This window comes from Rhamphochromis sp. 'chilingali' (assembly GCF_963969265.1).
Source record: "Rhamphochromis sp. 'chilingali' genome assembly, chromosome: 3".
NCBI lineage: Eukaryota > Metazoa > Chordata > Actinopteri > Cichliformes > Cichlidae > Rhamphochromis > Rhamphochromis sp. 'chilingali'.
The window spans coordinates 7,202,816-7,221,343 of NC_137931.1; the positions used below are offsets into that span (position 1 = coordinate 7,202,816).

The window sequence follows — 18,528 nt, forward strand, 5'->3', positions numbered from 1 at the left end:
GGTTAAAAGTTCAAACATACAACAAACATACTGTTTCACATTTACTGAGATTCAGCGTGGCTTCATTGTATGTTGACACAGAATTATATACAAAGTATCTCAAACAAATGCGGTCTTTATTCTTTTTTTTGCTACACATTTTACATTATTTGCATTTTATAACATGTACAAAATTTAAGGGGTTCACGATCCAAAGTGTATCAAATTCAAAATTCAGATCAATTTGTTAAAGGTTCAATTACAAAGGAAATGTAGATTTGTAGCGGTGTAGATAAAAATAACCATTTCCCCTCTGGTGTTGAAAACATGACAATAATGCAGTAACAATGCAAGATGATGTTCTACATCAATGAAAATGGAGCCAAAAAGTGCAAATCTCCCGCAACAAAGGAAGGTTGACATTTTCCTTTAAGACATTACATGCAAACAAAAAAAAAGCTAGAGACTGCATGAAATCACAGGAACACATCCTTTACAAAAGTGTTCCACCTGGCTAAGACCCTGTTACAGGAAAGTGACGTAAGTATTATATTTTGTTGCCATATCACATCTGGTAAAACAGAAAAAAGACAAAAATCAGCCACCATAACCAGAATATGTGGAAACGGTGTGGCATGTGACATTAACACAAAGACACGGTTTCAACTGTCTGGTCTCCTGTCCAACCATTTCTCTTCCATGATGTGGAACGTTCTCAAACCTAGAAGACAACCGGATTTTATAACTAGCTATCAGTGCCAACAGTATGTGTATGTGAATGACCAGTGTCTATTGCAATCCTCAAGCTGCATCAAAGAAAGGTATATGGCTACACGAAACGAATATGAATAAGAAAATTTAGCCTGGTTTAAGTCCCTTCTTCATTAAAAAAATAAAACAACTTACTATGAAACTTTCAACTTTCATATATGCTTGGTAACCACCACACACATTCATTAACCTGCCAAATGTGAACAGCTTAACGTGGACATGAAACACTACATATATAAAAGCTAATTTACACCATTGAGCCCTGCTCTCAAAAACTGACGTAGATTTAACTCTGTCTGTGAAACTGGCTTTAAAAAAAAAGTGCCCAAATTGAAAGTTTTTAGAATATGTTTAGCGCCATCTTGTGTGAGTACAGAACGTTGTGTCACTGTAGTTCATGTAAGCTAACTGGTAACAGAAACAGTAATTCAGGGGAAAATAAGGACACTTAAAATAAAAATCAGTTTAAGGGGATCACTTTTGTGCTGCCCCTGGCTGTAACAATGAGATTTATGTTAGAAATGAGGCTATACTTTCTACTTTAACTCTCCATCTCTTAAGATGTAAATGGCTCGTTGTTGTTTGGCTAGCTGCACCGAATGGGAAAATCCACCTGCTAGCTGTAAGGGCAGGTTTTTAAAGCTCTTTATAAACGAGAATAGTGTGGAGGAGAGCCTGTTTGAGTCAGCTGGAGGGTGTTTCAGCAGACCGACGACCGGAAGTCAGAAACTCTGATTTTTCCTCGTCTGGTCGTGTGTACCAAGCTGCACAATCAGCTGATGTGATCAGCGTTATTTTATGCATTTTTTAAAATCTTACAAGTGAGGAAAAGTAAGTGAAGGAGATTGTAATGTGGATGTAACCTGTGATATAAACTGTTTAACTGTGCTTGGGAAAAGACAGGACATTTTATTAGATAAAACAGCGCTGATCACATCTTGCAAACATCTGCTTTGTCAGCTGATTGCACAGCTTGGTGAGAAAAAGCTGTTGTGTTGGACTCCAGTTTGTCAGTCTGGTGATTCAAACAGGCTCTCCTCCACACTGTTCTCATTTATAAAATGCATCAGAAACCAAAACATAACGACTAACAGGTGGAGTTTCCTGTTTTGCGTGCAGCTAGCCAAACTACCTAAAACCACTTACTGCTTAAGAGACAGAGAGTGACAGTGGAGTCGATTTGTTAGCATGAAACTCATTGTTGCAGCCAGTGGCAGCACAAAAGTAACCCCCCAAACCGATTTTTAGTTTTAGTGACCCTGTTTTCCCCTGAGTTATTGGTTCAGTTATTAGTCAACTAACATAAACTAATGTAAGTCTTTTTTATTGCAACCAACCCGACGATATCACGGTCTATATTGACACAAGATGGCGCTAAACATGTTTTATAAACTTTAACTTCACTTAATTCGTAAATCCAGCTTAACAGACAGTATTACATCCATGTCAGTTGTTGAGAGCAGGACTCCATCATGTAAATTAGCCTTTACACATATAGTGGTTCATGTCCACTTTAAAAATTACCGCTGTGACACAGCAACTCGGAACACATTCAATTCAAAAGCCCTACAACAGCAAGCGACAGTGGCGAACTCTTAAAACAGAAGGGTGATAATGTGAATTTAGTTGCTGCAGAGAATTAAATGAACCAAACTTTACAACACTTGTGATTAATCAAGCATTGTGGTATTTGAATTGAATCAAATTTACCCTGCAGTATTTAACTATATAGAAATTTCCTCCCTGTGAACCTCTTGGAAAAGTGCCCAACTCCTCTCGTCTTTTCTCCTGTATTCTAGATCTGGAAATGTAAAAAAAAAAAAACAAAAACAAAAAAAAACAAGCCTTGAAGCAGTAGATGAGTGACAAAAACAATGCTGGTTTCATTTCCAGAGTCCATTACTACAGGATGAAAAGCTCTGCCATTTCTAGCCAGGCATAAGCAGAGCTTGGACTTTGTCAACTGGCAGCATAGACTTTGGGTGGCAAGGTCGCAGCTGTACAGGAGGAAAAATATCTAGATGAGAGTCCACACTTGGCTTGGTAGCACCGAGGAGGCTGGAGGAGAACCACGACAAATGAGGCTGATGGTTTTCAAAGGGGCTGTGAGGGAGGACTGATGAGGTGTTTCGAAGCCCGCAAGCAAGAGGAGGGAGTGTTGCGAGACAGCCAGGACAGATGAAGGACACAGGAGACCAGGTCTGGGAGGCTTCCACATCAGGTTTCGTTTCAGGATGTATATGACCCATCGAGGCAAGCAGGGAACCCCAGAGACACAATACAGATGTTTGTGTGGAAGATAATGGAGGCCTTTGACTGTGGTGTTGCCTGCTTCCAGGTGAGCCAGTCTGACGGTTAACACTCTTGTTGGCCAGAACACAACAAGGGAGGCGGCGGGCTGAGGAAGAGGTTTCTGGACTCAGGTTGGAAGCCAAAAAGTGGGTCAGGCTGATCTCATCTGGTGGAAGAAGAGACTGGCCTCCTCTAGAGAGACTGAGCTGGTGAATCACAGCACTGGTGGCAATAAGGCCAGCCACACTGGTTAGATAGACCAGGCCAAGCATACAGGATACCTGAAAATGAATTGAGATGAAGTCTTATGATGAAACGCAGAACTGCATTAAGGAAAACCCATTATGTTTTCTTTATTTTCTGTCACATATACACTGCTACAATGAAGAACGCTGATATTTAATAGGCTCAAAGTTTAAATAATGAGGTCAACCTATGTATATTCACTATGAACCAAAAGAGACGGTACTCTTGGATGTCTACGATGGCAAAGAAAGATATTCGTCAGCTCAGGCACACAGCTCAACGAAGCCCCACCTACCTTTTCTTCAAACCATTTGTTTGAGAGGTGCAGCCAATCAGACAAAGAGTGGATTTAAGGGACAGCAAACTGATGGCTTATTTCAGACAAGAAATTGACTGAGTGCCCACATGATGGCCCATAAGAAGGTAAAAAATATCCAAATAGCTTTTGCCCCCTAAAGAGCAAGGGCTATACTAAAACTTTGATGTTTTATGATGTTTTTATTGTAATACGTCAGCCTGTTATGGGATCATTGTGACATCGCAGGGCATTGTATTGAAAAAATAAAAAGTGTGTTAAAGAGCTCTCTCCATGCCCTTTAACTTTGGGGGGAAAAAACAGCTCAGAGAAACCATAATGAGTAATGCGTTATATTAAAGTTGACCTTGGGGAAAAAAAAACAACCGGGACAGACAAACAAACAAACTGATCCTAATATGTACTTCCTTCCCTTCGAGGAAGAGAAAATATGGAACTGGAAATGGGCATAAAAGGTCTCCTTCAATACTTTGTGCACTTTGCTTGGTTGTAAAACTATAAAATGGATCAATTAAAAAAGCACTTAAATATAAAGGCTAAATATTAACGTTGTAAAAATATGTGTCCTCTTCCTACCTTAGTAAAGTGCTGGTAGATGGCTGTGAGGGCTTGACTCCATACAGAGTGCTCTAGCAGCACACAGAGGTCAGTGTAGCTGAACCAGCCGCGTTTCATCCCCTGCCGCTCTGCAATGCTGGAAATACACATCACAAACAGATATATTTGAAATGAAAGGCTTTAATCAATCCTGTTGTGTTTTGTAGGCTAAATGTAAATTCTTGTAAATGCTGGATTTTAGTGTTGAGTTACAACAAACCTGGTCTCCAGTTGACTTAGTAAATCAAAGAAGTCATTCGGGTCAGCGAAGAGGCTCCACTCCTTGAAGATATGACAGGAAGGTTTGGACACATCATTTGAAGCAAATGTTCGTGCAGGCACACCTTATTTACACACGCACACACAATCACTTACAATGGCGTTCAAGAAGTTCATCTCCAGGTTGTTGACAGTTTTGACATCCAACTTCCCAGCTGCTCCCCATTCATCATTGAACACCTCCTCTTCTTCACCTTCATCATACAGGTACTTGCTGGCAACCATCTAAAGCATGAATAAAAGTTTACAGTATTTCATGGCACTATCTCGACATTATGCTGGCTTAAAAAAATAATAAATCATAACAAAATCTCACTTAGAATGACATCTGAACCCTAAAAACATACCATGGAGATCAAGAAGAGGTCAGAGGAGGAGATCTTTTGGAGGTATTCAGGGTTTCTATGTCTAAGCCTTTCTATGTAAACAAGAGCCAGCATCATGGCACACGGAGAAATGCAGGCCTCCCTGAAACAAAAACAAATTGTTTTAGGGACATGATTTAGGGACAATCGCCCATTTCTAAAAGAATGAATAATATCTGTCTACCTTTACTTAGTACAGCACAAACCTGGCAACATGGGCAGCATACTTCTTCTGGAGCTTTCGTATTGGGCTTGGGGCAGACTTTTGGAAGATTTCGACGGCAATATCTGAAAGCAGAAAGTCAGAAAAAGTCAAAAAGAAAGCGGGCTCCAAGTGTGATTTTTATAACCCTCTTTTATCAGTGGTTCTGATCATTTAAAAAAAGACATTGTTTAATATACAAACTATGCTTTAAGCACCTGAAATAATATTAACAACAACATTTAACTGTCTTATAATAAGTCAGAAAGAAGAATTCATCCGGAACAGATTACTTCTAAAGCAGAGCCAAAAACTTTATATGTATAATAAATTTGGCTAAAGCTTTAAGTGACAGTAGACGCTTTGCTTACCTGTAACAGGGCAGGAAAGGGCATCTAAAGAAACATCATTGTCCAGGCCATAATATAATCGCTTTCTCACTCTTTCGGTCAATTTCTGGTGTCCAGGAAGAAACTATACGAAACACAAAATCCCAAATTAGGTATATTAGCTTGACTATTATGGAAACTGTTGGGTGAACTTAAGCTGCTAGGCGATATCAACAAAGAAAAATAAAACAATTAAAAATGATACAAAAAATTAAAAAAACAAGCTTAGCATATTTAAACCAATGCTAAAATGCTAACAGCAGAGAGTAGCTCTTGTTTACCATAACTGCTGCTAGGCTTGGGCTGGCCCGCAGCTCGTCGGCGGAAGTCTAAAATAACAGCTACCACTAGCATTATGCTATCAACGGATGCTTGCTTACCTTAAGGTTTTTAAGATTTACACATGGTAAGACTATTTGTACAGGTGAATACGTATCACACAGAAGAGTAAAGCATCTGTCTTCGCCTACTCGGCCAATATTTTGGGACAGGAGCTTCAAAGTTTACTCGCATAAGTCAGCTAACGCTAGCTAAAGCGCCTAGCCTTAGCTAGCGTGGTGTTAGCTCAACAACTTACCGTGAACTCTTGGAAATCCGAGAACTGAAATGTATTCTCGTTAAATAAAGCGTCGAAATCCATATCTACGACAGGTTAAACATTAGTCCGCCAAATAATGAGAAAAGGACAACTTGGCCTGGCTCCCTCCTGTTTGGTAAAGCTTGCAACGCCCTGACTGAGGGACACAGACGGTGACAGCTGAAACCTCCAGCTGTTTCCCTCTCTTTCCGGGCACATACAGATGCTGGGACTCCAGGGGGCGCAGTCTGCCGCTGTTACGCGAAAGTTAAATGCAGGTCAAAAGTTTTTCTTCCATTTCGTCCTATTTTATTTCAATTTTTTGAGTATATATGGCCCATTTAACCCTTCGATGAAACCACAGCCTCAGAAACTTGAATTGTTGTTATTGTAACGGAGCAGAATTCACTGACATCAAGCCATCAGTTGCAAAAAATTCACATGGTATGGCATGACTTACCAAAGATATACAACTCAGTTAATTCATTATAACACACAGTCCAGCCCATAATAATAATTTCCTGAATCTATCAGTAATGTGATATACTACCACCTTAATATTAAAAAAAAATCTAAAATGGACAGGAAATTGTTTTAATTAAAAAACCAAAAAAGTGGAAAACATATCATTTATTGCTCATGTGTACACAATGAAATGTAATATGAATATGAAATAGTTCCACAAAACTATAACTATGAACAACATACTTCGTGAGGTAGATACAAGACAGCACATTAACTTACTTAGAAGTGTATGGCTGTTCTTACTTAATAATTAAACATCTGTTACTGCATAGACATTTGATTTTAAGACATCTTAATTCAGATATTTTCACTTGTTAATTCAGCACAGGCACATATAAATAATGCTATTGCTATGTCATCATTAAAGAAAATAAAATATTTATTTTTAATCAGTGTCACAGGAAACACTGATGATAAGTGCCCGTTGTTTTATTTCCTTAATAAATGGAGATGTACATCAATGCATTACCAGCTCTTCTATCCTGCTTTATCTTCTGCCTAGCTGATGACCTAAAGCCTCAATGTGCAAATACGCTTTTCTAAAAGACTAGTGTCACTTTAAAGAACACAAATTCAGCAAACAAAAACTTAAAATAACAAAAAAAAACTAAATCCCTGATGGCATGCATGTAATCTATTCTTATCCACAAATCATTCACAAGGTTCCATTAGTATCTCAGTGCACTAAGATGTAGTGTCAAGGCTGAGTTCCCTTTCATATGCCTCAGGTCATATTATTGCTCCAGAGTCGAGGCAGAACTATATGATCACTGCAGTTTTTCATTAAAAATAAATAAAAATTAGTAAGGTGATTTTCATGAAACTGGCATCATAGAGCCATGAATAGAACAAAAAGTCTCAAACTGAGCTGAGCAGTCTGAAGCCTGTGCTTTTGGTCTCCTGTATACGTTAATCTCTGGCTGTCTTTACATGAGCATCCACAAATAGTATATCTATGAAAGAAAAAGCGCAATAGGTCCTCTTTTAAAACTGTGAAAAAGAAAAAAGAAAATACGAAGTAAAGTAAAATAAAGTAAAATAAATGAAGGTAAGTATAAAAATAAATATGAGGAATGTCAAATAATTGGAGGTGATTTGTAGGGTTAGGAGGATTATACTAAAAAAACAAAATAGAAAACAACCTCAAAGCTAGGCATGATTCAAGCTCCACTCCTGTTTAGCAGTTTGGTTTTTAAAATGTCAAATCATTTGTCCCTCACTTTGTAAAATCTATCAAAAATATTACTTCCACCTTGCTGAATGCTTAAATCAAACATAACCTTTTCACAATCACAACAAAGAATAAAAGTGCTAACAGTTTTTTTTCTTAAAGCAAATACATTCAGTGCCCGTGGTGTCCTGAGGACGTCGATGGTGGCTGCAGTTTCTCAGACTTGCGATCTTTGGTTTCGGTGTCTGATGATGAATCTGGGTCCTGAGCCTGTTGTTGCTTCATCCACATGTTTGCATATAAACCTCCTTTTTGTAGCAATTCCTCATGTCTGGGATGGAGAAAATGTTGTTATTTACTAACTGTTCAGTGAACACAGAGATGTGCTAATGCGAAACACAAAGATTACTCAGTACTCATTGTAAGTCCTGTGAAAAACTAAGTACGCCTTTACTGTTTCCACAGGAAATTAAGTCCACCATGAGAAAGATTGTATGTTACTGGATGTTGTTTACAGGAGTTTCATTCAAAACAATCAGGCACACTTACCGTCCACGCTCAGCAATCCGCCCTTCATTGACAACCAGGATCTGGTCTGCTGCGATGATGGTGGACAACCTATTACAGAGCAATAACGGACCCACAACTCATCGGTGAAATAAATGAAGATGGATAAATTCACTTAAAAAAACCTGACAGTACATGAATTTATTTACCTGTGAGCTACAACCACTGTAGTACGATTGGCACAGACTTTGGCCAGAGAGGCCTGGATGTTGCGTTCTGTCTGTGTGTCCAGGGCAGATGTGGCCTACAGAGAGATAATATTAGAAAACTGCAACTAACAGCAATGAGTTTACACTTGAGATGACAGTTCAGTCGCATACCTCATCCAGCAGGATGATTTGTGGTGCTTTGAGGATAGTTCTGGCGATAGCCACCCTCTGCTTCTCTCCTCCACTCAGCTTCAGTCCTCTTTCCCCCACCTGGGTATCATAACCTGCCCGACAAAAACACAGGAAGAGGCTGAAAAAACTTCTTGCAAAGTATTAAAATACAACAGTCACCTCAAAGGCACTTTATATTGTAAGCTAAAGACCAAACAATAACAGAGCGAAAACCCCAACAATAACATCAAATCCCCTACAAGCATGGACTTAGCGACAGGGGGAAGAAAATATTCTTTTCAAAAGTAAGAAACTTCTGGCAGGATTGGCTGCAATCAGTTGGGGGTGAGGAGAGGGAGACAGAACAAAAGACACACTGTTAAAAGAGGTGAGTAAAGAAGAAGCATAAGAGGGGCCTGAAAGTTAAAGGCTCCGCCTCCCATTCTAATTTTAAATACTATAAGAACCACAAGTAGGCCCGGAGTCTGAGGACATGTGGTACTATAAGGACTTTCAGATAAGACGGGGCCTTATCTGAAAGCTTTGTTCAGAAATATGCATGTAAATGGTATAAACATAGATACATAGAAACACCCACAATGTTTTCAACAGTATGAAACAAATCTTTGAAGTCACAATGCTGAATAAACCAAGGGATTAATGTGCACATTACCATCAGGGAAGGTCATGATTTTGTCATGGATATCAGCAGCGAGTGCAGCCTCCTCCACCTCCTGGTCATTAGCAGTGGTGCGACCGTAGCGAATGTTATCTCGGATGGTGTCGTTGAACAGCACGGTATCCTGGGGAACCACGCCGATATGAGATCGCAGAGATGTTTGTTTCACCTGAGGAAAGATGATGAGAAAGTAATAAGCAGTTTAGACTCCGTGTATGTGTGTGTGTATATATATATATATATATAAGCATGCAGTTACAGTAATATTAAAGACAAGACTTTATGACTTCTGCTTATATTATTAATTTTACTGGTTGTTTGTTAATGTCTTGAATTTCCAAATATTTCTCACACAGTAGCTCTGGTGCCAAACCTCTTACCTTTGATATATCCTGGCCATCAATGCGAATGCAGCCTCCCTGAACATCATAGAAACGGAAAAGCAGTCGAATGATTGTGCTTTTCCCAGATCCCGACGGCCCAACCTGAAGGTATGTTAGTAATCCGTAATGTTAGCAACACCTTAACTGCTCAATGTAATGCTGGGAAGCAGGAAACATCTCGCCTCAGACTCACCAGTGCAACTGTCTGTCCTGGAAGAACTGTGAAGGACACATCCCTGAGAATCTCCATGCTGCAAAGCAGTAAAGAAATCTAAGAATGAGCCATGCAAGAACACACTGAGACTGAAGTTTTAATAAAAGAAATCAACGCAAAAATAAACCAACCCGTTTATGTAGCTGAAGTAAACGTTTTCAAACTCCACTTTCCCCAGTTTAAAGAGAAGGCTTCCTGCATTTACTTCATCCTTCACCTGCATCAGGCAACATATAAAGACCACAAAAAACTCAAAACACATAAAAACCCCCCACTGATATCACCGCTGCAAATATTTACCCATCTATAAACATACCTCTTGATCTTCTTCGAAAAGTTGGAACATGTTTTCCATGTCAATAAAGGAAGTCTGGATCATTCTGCAGGGAAAGAAGAGAGAAACCAACAGTTGGCAAAAGGAGTCAAACAGAGTGTGGTTAAATAGCTTACAGTATATAATGTGTTATCCTCCTTAAAAATACATAAAAAAGCAATATCTTTAAAACAGCAAACTATTTATAATCTAATGACTTATCTGTATTTTCTTACCTGTAGTATGTTCCAAACCAGTTGAGTGGAATGTACATTTGGATGATGTAGGTACCGAAGAGAACATAATCTCCAACCTGAGGTTAGAGTTGTTTTTATGGTCAAACTGAATTGGACAATTCCAACTAGCATTGTATTTCTTAATGTTCTGAGTATCTATTAAACATAAAGTTCATCCACTTTCTGAAATAAGCAAATCAGCTCTCTGCCCCGCCTTTTAAAACAACTTTCTTTTAATTGGCTGCCCCTCCCAAATGAGTGGATGGGGCTGTCTGAGATAACCATATTAGCGATATACTAAGGATTTACTTGCACAGATGATGATCCTAGTATTTGAAAGTTTGGGCATGTTCATTATCAGTGTCTACCAACCAAATGTGGACAAGCATAGTGTGTGCCATTATTACAAAGTCAATACCTGAAACTTGCCCTCTGTGACAAAGTATGCACAGAGCAAGGAGCCTGCTAGCAGTCCTAATCCAATGACGACATTCTGGGTTTGATTGAGCAAGGCCAGAGATGCCTGCGCCCTCCACTCTGAAGCCTACAAACAATCAGAAACATGAGTCAAGACTTCAAAATATAGACTTCCAATATACAGCTACTGGTATCTTTGCAAAAATGTCTTATTCTCTGATGCTAACAAAAGCCAAGAACCATTAAGTACACAACTCCAGAACTGAGACCACTAAATAAAACACTTTTGTCCAGATCAGACAACAAGTGTAAGTTTTGTTTTTGGTGAAATTATGCTGCTGCTTTTCTGATTTTTATCAGTATGTTCAAGGACCCCTGATGCCAGCACGTTACATGCAAAGGATTAAACTGCATATAAATTGTGGTAAGAGACAGGTATGGATATCAGGCTTTTGCACATGCATACAATCTCACAATGACTGGGATCCATAAAGAAAGGACCATGTGTATGCACAGCTTTATGAATATGACAAAAGGAAAGTCCATGTTTATCTGCTTTTGTGTAGACATGCACACACATACAGGCTGTTGTCTATGTACATTGAGCTTTATGGGCCCAGAATTTCCCAGTGAGCTAACAGGTTTGCTCTACTGGCGAAACAGCAGCAGAATATTATGGATTGTCCAAATATTGTCCCAGGAAAATCAAAGCAGTAAAATCACACAAAAAACACTGAATTCCAACATCCAGTTATTTCATTTTGTCTTTGTTTTGAAATCAAACCTGACATAAATACTCATATTTTCTGGGTTGGCCACCTGGTGTGAGGCAACCTACTACATTTGCTTCCACTCAACATCTTAATACTAAAAGCTATCTGAAAGGTAGCAATAACTAGAAAGACTGTAGCAGAGCAGGTTTGCTCTGACTCCTGTTAGAGTAAACAAAGACATTTTCTAGTGATACAGCTGAAGAAAGAACAGCAGGGGAAGGCGTGGCAAGCCTTGTAATGCTTTATCTGCCTGACCTGACTTACCTGATAATTTAAGATTGCACCCTCAAACCGGCCGACCTCATAGTTCTCTGCATTGTAGTATTTTACCTTTTCAACAGGAATAAAAAGCACAAACAGTGACAAACTGTAATTTAGGTGCATTTTAGGATGAAAGAATAAAAAAAACAACAACAACAAAACTTTGTGAACCACAAACTTATTTAATGTACCGTCTCAAAGTTTAACAAGGAGTCCACAGCCTTGGCCTTGGCAGCGTTATCCATCCGATTCATTTCTCGTCTGTACTTGGTTCTCCATTCAGTGATGATGATAGTCATAGCTGGCAAACACATTAATGTGAAATTACTACACAGTCAAAGAGGATCTGAAAAATCTATCTCAGGCCATGCGGAACTACACAGAAGATTAGCACACTTGAAGGTTTTCATTATTAAACTGGGTCAAAGCAAAGCTAGTTGAGGTTCAAAAGGTTCAACAGGCATAACTTACTGAGGTAGAAGGTCATGCAGATGAAGATAATAAGGCCAAGCCAGGCATTGAAATAAGTGATGAAGTAGATGATGGCGATGATAATATCAGCAATGGTTGGAAAGATGCTGAACACTATGTAGCTGTGGAAAAACACCAATACCTGAGTTTAATTTTTCTTCAGATTCTAACATGAGAGAAGCATTTATGGATAAAAAAAAAACATTTATGTTGGGCATAAATGTTTTGGGCATTTATGTTGTAAACCTTGTTGGTTGGTATATTTTGTCAGCAGGTTCGTTTATGAGTTACTCATTTGTTTATAATTGTTATGATCCTGACCGTTACTATCTCACCTGACCAAGTTGTTAACGGAAGATGTGCCACGGTTGATACTTCTCAGTACTTCACCAGTTTTGCGGCTCAGATGCCAGCGCAGAGAGAGGGAGTGCAGGTGGCCAAACAGATTGACTTGAACCAGTCGATTGGTGTACTGCTGCACGCGGATCCAGACGAAAGTGCGTACGTTACTCAGAAATCCAGAGGAACCTGAGAAGAAGAGAAGATGACGGCATTGTACTGCAGTGATTTGAATCATATCTGCCTAACAGAGTACAGTTTGTTCACGTTAATGGGAAGTCTTCTTCACAAACCAAGGTTAATTATGGCGTTCCACAGGGTTATTTGCTACGACCGAATCTGTTTACATTATACTTGCTTCCCTTAGGCTATATTATTAGAAGACATAGCATACATTTTCACTGCTATGCAGATAACACCTGGATTTATCTATCCATGAAGCCTGATGACACACAAATTAGTTATGCTAAAGGAATTTCTAAAAGACAATTTTTTCTGTTTGTAAATTCAGATAAAACTGGCGTTATCATACTCTGCCTTAAAAAACTTTATGGTGTCTAACCACTGTGAGGAATCTTGGAATCATTTTTGTCCAGGATACTTCCCTCAATGCACATATTCAGCAAATATGTAGAACTACTCCATTGCATTTGCACAACATCTCTAACCTTAGACACAACCTGTCTCAGAGTGATGCTGAAAAACTAGTTTGTGCATTTATTACTTCTAGGCTGGTTGTTCTTAAAACTCCCTGAAAAGCCTTCAGTTGATCCAAAATGCTGCAGCAAGACAAGTGACAGGAACTAGAAAGAGAGAGCAGATTTCTACCATAATAGCTTCTCTTAACTGGCTCCCTGTTAAATCAGGAATTAGATTTAAAACCCTTTTCCTTAAAAACAAGGTCTTGAATTATCAGGCCTCATTTGATCTTATCTTTAAGTCCTCACAGTACAGTATCAGTACAAAAGTGGAGCACTTCGCTCTGCTGGGTTACTTGTAATTCCTTGAATTTTTTAACCTTAACTCTACTTGATGTGACATGTGAGGCAGAAATTCATTGTGCAGCTCTCTACAATGTTCACTGTCTACACTGGGCATCCATGAGGTCCTACCTGCTCCTCCACCCTGCATGAGCTTGAGCAGGACATAAATACACACTGTAACAGCTAAAGTGTGCCAGCTGCTGCCATCAGTCAGTTCATCCACTGAAAACAGATGAGACAAAATGAGGCTTTCAAGCTGTGGTGAAAAGATTCAATGAATAAATAAAAAGCATTATGAGATTTTAATTTGACTGCAACAATGTCACTGCAGTGCCATCAGTGTGAGTGACTGAACATTTGAGTCTATAGTGCATGATGATGAAGACACATCACTCACCAATATACTTGGAGTAAATAGGTACAAAGATATTAACAGCCCTCTCCACTCCCAGCAGCCCCAAACAGAAGAGGACCAGCAGCTGGAGAAACTTGTTGCCTTGTGGCCACATGTAAGGAACAAGCAGACGGACCTTTTTCCAAAATCCCTTCCAGGTGGACTGGTTCTCCTCTGATCTTCCCAACAGGCTCTGACCCAGAGAAAGATATGAAACCATTAAAACAGCGTTAATAGAGTATAAAAGCATAGTTGCTGATGTGTTTCAATATACAGTGGAAGTGTTGCAAGTGCCCTGTCACTACCTGTCTACCGTTTTCTACGTCACGCTCATCTTCATTTATCAGTAGCATGTAAGGTCTCCTTGGCAACCCTGGAGCTTTGAGACCAATGAAGAAGAGCAGCCCAGTGCTAATGTAGCGCATCATCCACAGGAACAACTGCACCTGAAGTTTTCATAGATGTTTACACACACATCAGCATGGATACAAAACAGCGTTTAACACAATGGTAACACAATGCTAACTAGAAAAATTTGCATTTCCTGCGAAAATGCAGTGTGGATGCTTTAAAGCTGAAGCTGTATGCAAAAACTAGCTGAAAAGTTGCAGAAATTGTAAAAACTTTGCAGAAGCAAAGGAACTTTGCTAAAATGGAATAACTTAGCAGAACTGCAACATCTTAGAGGAAACATAATACTTGGCAGAAATACAATAGCATAGCAGAACTTAGCAGAAATATTGTAACTTACCAGAAACATGATAACTTCTCAAAAATACAAGAATTTAGGAAAAATAGTATAAGATAACAGAAAGAATATATTTAGCCAAAAATACTTAAACATTACGGAAACACTATGATTTAGAAAAATAGTACAACAGAGCAGAAATACTGTGATTTACCAGAGACACTGTGATGAACTATGAATATTGTCATTTTAAATTAATACTATGGTTTAGCACAAATACTATCATTTGACAGAAATACTATCATTTGGCAGAAATACTGTGTTTCAGCACAAATACTCTGGTTTAGCACAAAGGAGATTAAGGAGATATGACAATTCGAAAATGCCTCTCATTACAGAAATCAAGCGGTGATTTTGAACAAACTCTCCATTGACTTTCTATGGAGAGTTTTCCGACTTTCTGTTGGTCTGAGGAGATTTGCCAAAATTCTATAAATTCCACAACAATGATAGTGACATTTTCAGAAAGCCAGCAAAAATACCTACATTTTGATGTATAATTTGTGGAAGTTGAGTGAAATTTGAGCAAGTAGCAAGAAGTTGTTCGGACATGAAGAGAAGACTGCGAAACCTTCAGTGGCAACAATAACAACGCATGTATTTTGTGAGAAATCACAATTTTGCAACTCAAAACTTTAAGAAGCATAAAAGTAAAACGGTAAAAGATTTGAAAAAGCTGATTTATACCTGAATAGCCCAATAATTTGAGAACATTTTAAAGTTTGAATGGTTGTTCTACGTGAAAATATGAGGAAGTAGTTAAGTTTCAAAAACAAGCTAATTTTAGCAGAATTGCAAAGTTTCCCATTCATTTCAAATTAAGGGAAAAAAGCTTAATATTTTAAAAAGTATAATAGTGAAAAATACCAAAAGACATAGCCGTTATTAGCAGAAATAGCAGAATAGTTTAAAATTTGAACGGTGAAAATCGGCTGAAAATTGTGGAAGTAGATCCACGGCGAAAAATGTACGGAAACACCAAGAAGGAACTCAATAGTGTGGATGCTTAAAGCATCCACACAATAACACAGTAATGTGAATATGCTGAAGACTGTTAAGTGTTTTATTGAACAGTTACCACACATCTAGGTAGTTTACTATTATAATATCATTTACTATTAAAATAGCACTTTCATAATGTTGACTTTATGGGATGAAGGATGCAATACAATAACATTTTGCATTTGCTTAGGATCTGAAAGTCAACTGAGCAGTGACTCAGCAGAAAAGGCTCAGGCATGCTTATCTTCCATGGCACTTTGTTTTCTTTTGTTTACTGAGCAGACACTTGATACATGAGCCTGACTGTACTACTCTGAGGAGTGGCGCTAAAAGCAGACTCATTTTTAATATATAACTAACCTTTGGCTCATAAAGACTATTTAATCACACACCGAAGAGCTTTATTAATATGCTGCAAACACACTCTGATCAACTTATCTTAACGCTAAATAAATAGAAATGGAGATTTGAAGGGATTCATTCTAAATTCATGAGAATGTACTTTGCAATTACACAGTAATCATCGTATATTTATAAATACATTATTTGTTTTCTACTAAATAGTATTAAATCACTGTACTGTTAACCCTAAACAGATAGGAATGGAGATAAACTGCATAATGCAAGGTAAATGCAAGTATCAGCATGAATATTTTGAAAGTAGTCTTCACTTCTTTGTTAGGTTCCTGGAACACAATGTTAAAAAAATATCTTATGTGAGTGTTCACCTGTTGTGGTTTGTTCTCCAGGCCCCACCACCACTGAGGACTGTACCAGGACACAAAAGCCAGGTTCTCAGCACAGAAAGCTACAGCCCAGAACAGCAGCAGGACGGCACTGTGTCCTCTTGTCCGATCCGACACCAGGACCCTGCACCTCTCCACCCTGAGTAGAGCCATAGCCCAGGCCCATCCCAGGATGGAAAAGCAGCCGTACAGCACCACATACCCTGGAAGCTCATCTGCATTCGTGGCTCTCCAAATCATTCCACCCAGAAACTGGATGATCAGAAAGACGTGGAGGACCTGCTGAAAACCATAGAGGCAGGAGCGAGGAATGAACTTGCGCTCCATTTGCGTGCCATACTTTTGGTAGCATATGCAGTGGATGGTGCCAAGGAGGAAGGAGAGGGAGAGCAGGATGGTGGGGACCAGTGTGAAGTAGAAGCAGGGGGCGATGCCTTCATCCACCCAGGTTATGGAGATGGAGGAATTTGCTTCACAGTAGCTCTGCACAAACACCATGGCTGCAGCTAGGAGAGAGAAATCATTTTAAAATCCTAGCAGCAAATCCTAACAAAGACATCCCGCCTGTACGAGGTGTTTTATAGTATACCTAGAAAGAGGAACTGCTTTGGCTCTTTTACATTAGGCACTGATTTATGCGATAGTAGTAAATAAATACCGACATACAGCTAAAATGTGTGATAAATACTGTAGGCAGATAAAGAACAAATAGTGTAAGCAATTATAATTATTACCTTATAAACTTATAACTATTAGACTACATTTCAGAGGGTCTAGAGATGAAACCGGCTGTTGTTGTTAGTTTTTAACATTACCTTTCCCAGGCAGGCAGCTGTGAAGTCCAAACACTGTACACAGTCCACTTGTTAGTAACCGAGGCTACTCCAGGGAGACGAGCGAGTCCTCCGAGCTGTTATTAGCTTGCTTATCGTCTCTAACTGTAGTTCAAACGACCTTCAGTAATGACACCGAGAGCACAATAACTCACAGCTATGTGTCTGTCATTACTACCACCAGCTGTGTGTTACACTGATGAAGCCGGTGTTCGGAGTCCTCCCAGTTCTTCTTCTTCTTGTCAAATTTTCCTGGCGAAACCGTGGAGTAACGCTACCAGCTGGCACGGAGTGTGAACACACACAGACACACCAAATACAAAAACAAAAACAAAACCCTTTTAAATCAAATTAGTTTGTCTTAAAAACAATGTATTAGAAATTGTACACGGACCGCTAGCTTTTAAATCAGGTCCAGTATCATTTTCATCTTAATTAGGATCAGTAGTTTCTTCTTCTCCACTGCCTGGAGCAAATTTAGCTTCACACCTTTGCCATTGCAGTGCACTGCAATTCATACATTAAAAAGCAAGAATAGTTAATACATTACTTTCAATTAGTGCACCTGTTTTAAGGTGCACCCTTGAGTTATCAAACCTGAGACAAAGGCTCAATACTGTTAGTTAAAGAACAATTTGCAGCCAAGGACATACGAGCAGAAACAAGGACACAGTCAGTCTTAAACACAACATCAAGCAACTGAGGCAGCATTATTCAGTGCAGACACTCGGAAAAAGAAATCACACTGCCACTGCAATCACCTGAACAAACGGCTAAGAAAGCTGCCTTTTTACATTAAAGCTTATGCATACAAACCTTTATTTTAGTGTAAAGACTCGACAGAGACACAGAGGCATTCCAGTTCAAGAGTGCTGCTATAAAAGCACACAAAGCATCTATGAAATGCATGTCATTATTTTTCATTTACACTATCAGTTAATAAGGCAAATAAGTATTTGTGACATAGGTTACTATAAAAGCAGGCTGGGGAGAATCCACACTTGATATGAGTGTAACACTGCTTACTTATGTGAAATCATCATCAGTGAATGCTTGCAAAACAGAAACTACCTTGGTATTATAACAAACGGCTTGACATTGGCCACACATCCACACTTGCAGGTTTCTTTTTCCTCTCTC

General features: G+C 39.0%; 2 protein-coding genes across 3 annotated transcripts; both read right to left on the reverse strand.

Annotated features, from left to right (window-relative positions):
• Nucleotides 1–103: 103 nt before the first annotated feature.
• Nucleotides 104–6,209, reverse strand: cnppd1 (cyclin Pas1/PHO80 domain containing 1). Its single transcript, XM_080879108.1, has 8 exons — nt 6,014–6,209; nt 5,419–5,521; nt 5,052–5,133; nt 4,828–4,948; nt 4,577–4,705; nt 4,422–4,483; nt 4,181–4,298; nt 104–3,323 (listed from the first exon to the last, which is right to left on the reverse strand). Exons 1-8 carry the CDS (start codon nt 6,074–6,076, stop codon nt 2,679–2,681), a joined length of 1,323 nt encoding a protein of 440 aa, XP_080735234.1. The 5' UTR covers nt 6,077–6,209; the 3' UTR covers nt 104–2,678.
• A 330-nt stretch (nt 6,210–6,539) lies between these two features.
• On the reverse strand, nt 6,540–17,598 carry LOC308394678 (ATP-binding cassette sub-family B member 6-like). Of its 2 annotated transcripts, XM_080879107.1 has the most exons (20): nt 17,371–17,592; nt 16,538–17,061; nt 14,365–14,505; nt 14,063–14,252; nt 13,795–13,887; nt 12,679–12,871; nt 12,344–12,465; nt 12,064–12,173; nt 11,876–11,941; nt 10,840–10,965; nt 10,422–10,498; nt 10,189–10,252; nt 10,004–10,089; nt 9,852–9,909; nt 9,656–9,760; nt 9,270–9,444; nt 8,597–8,709; nt 8,426–8,520; nt 8,259–8,327; nt 6,540–8,040 (listed from the first exon to the last, which is right to left on the reverse strand). In XM_080879107.1, the coding sequence occupies exons 2-20, from the start codon at nt 17,051–17,053 to the stop codon at nt 7,881–7,883; spliced, it is 2,559 nt and encodes an 852-aa protein (XP_080735233.1). In that variant the 5' UTR covers nt 17,054–17,061; nt 17,371–17,592; the 3' UTR covers nt 6,540–7,880. The 2 variants fall into 2 exon arrangements, 1 of the variants encoding a protein (XP_080735233.1); XR_013971278.1 differs by lacking the exons at nt 6,540–8,040; nt 8,259–8,327 and having other exon boundaries at nt 8,488–8,520; nt 8,597–8,712; nt 9,269–9,444; nt 17,371–17,598.
• Nucleotides 17,599–18,528: the final 930 nt, after the last annotated feature.

What these genes read in the sequence shown, in the direction of transcription:
- cnppd1 (XM_080879108.1), bottom strand. Translation starts at nt 6,076, where the DNA reads ATGGATTTCGACGCTTTATTTAACGAGAATACATTTCAGTTCTCGGAT. An exon ending in CGGATTTCCAAGAGTTCACG is followed by an intron (nt 5,522 to 6,013) that starts GTAAGTTGTTGA and finishes TGTTTCGTATAG; the next exon opens with TTTCTTCCTGGACACCAGAA. An exon ending in CCTTTCCTGCCCTGTTACAG is followed by an intron (nt 5,134 to 5,418) that starts GTAAGCAAAGCG and finishes TTCTGCTTTCAG; the next exon opens with ATATTGCCGTCGAAATCTTC.
- LOC308394678 (XM_080879107.1), bottom strand. Translation starts at nt 17,053, where the DNA reads ATGGTGTTTGTGCAGAGCTACTGTGAAGCAAATTCCTCCATCTCCATA. An exon ending in ACGTAGAAAACGGTAGACAG is followed by an intron (nt 14,253 to 14,364) that starts GTAGTGACAGGG and finishes TCTCTGGGTCAG; the next exon opens with AGCCTGTTGGGAAGATCAGA. An exon ending in AATCATGACCTTCCCTGATG is followed by an intron (nt 8,710 to 9,269) that starts GTAATGTGCACA and finishes TTTGTCGGGCAG; the next exon opens with GTTATGATACCCAGGTGGGG.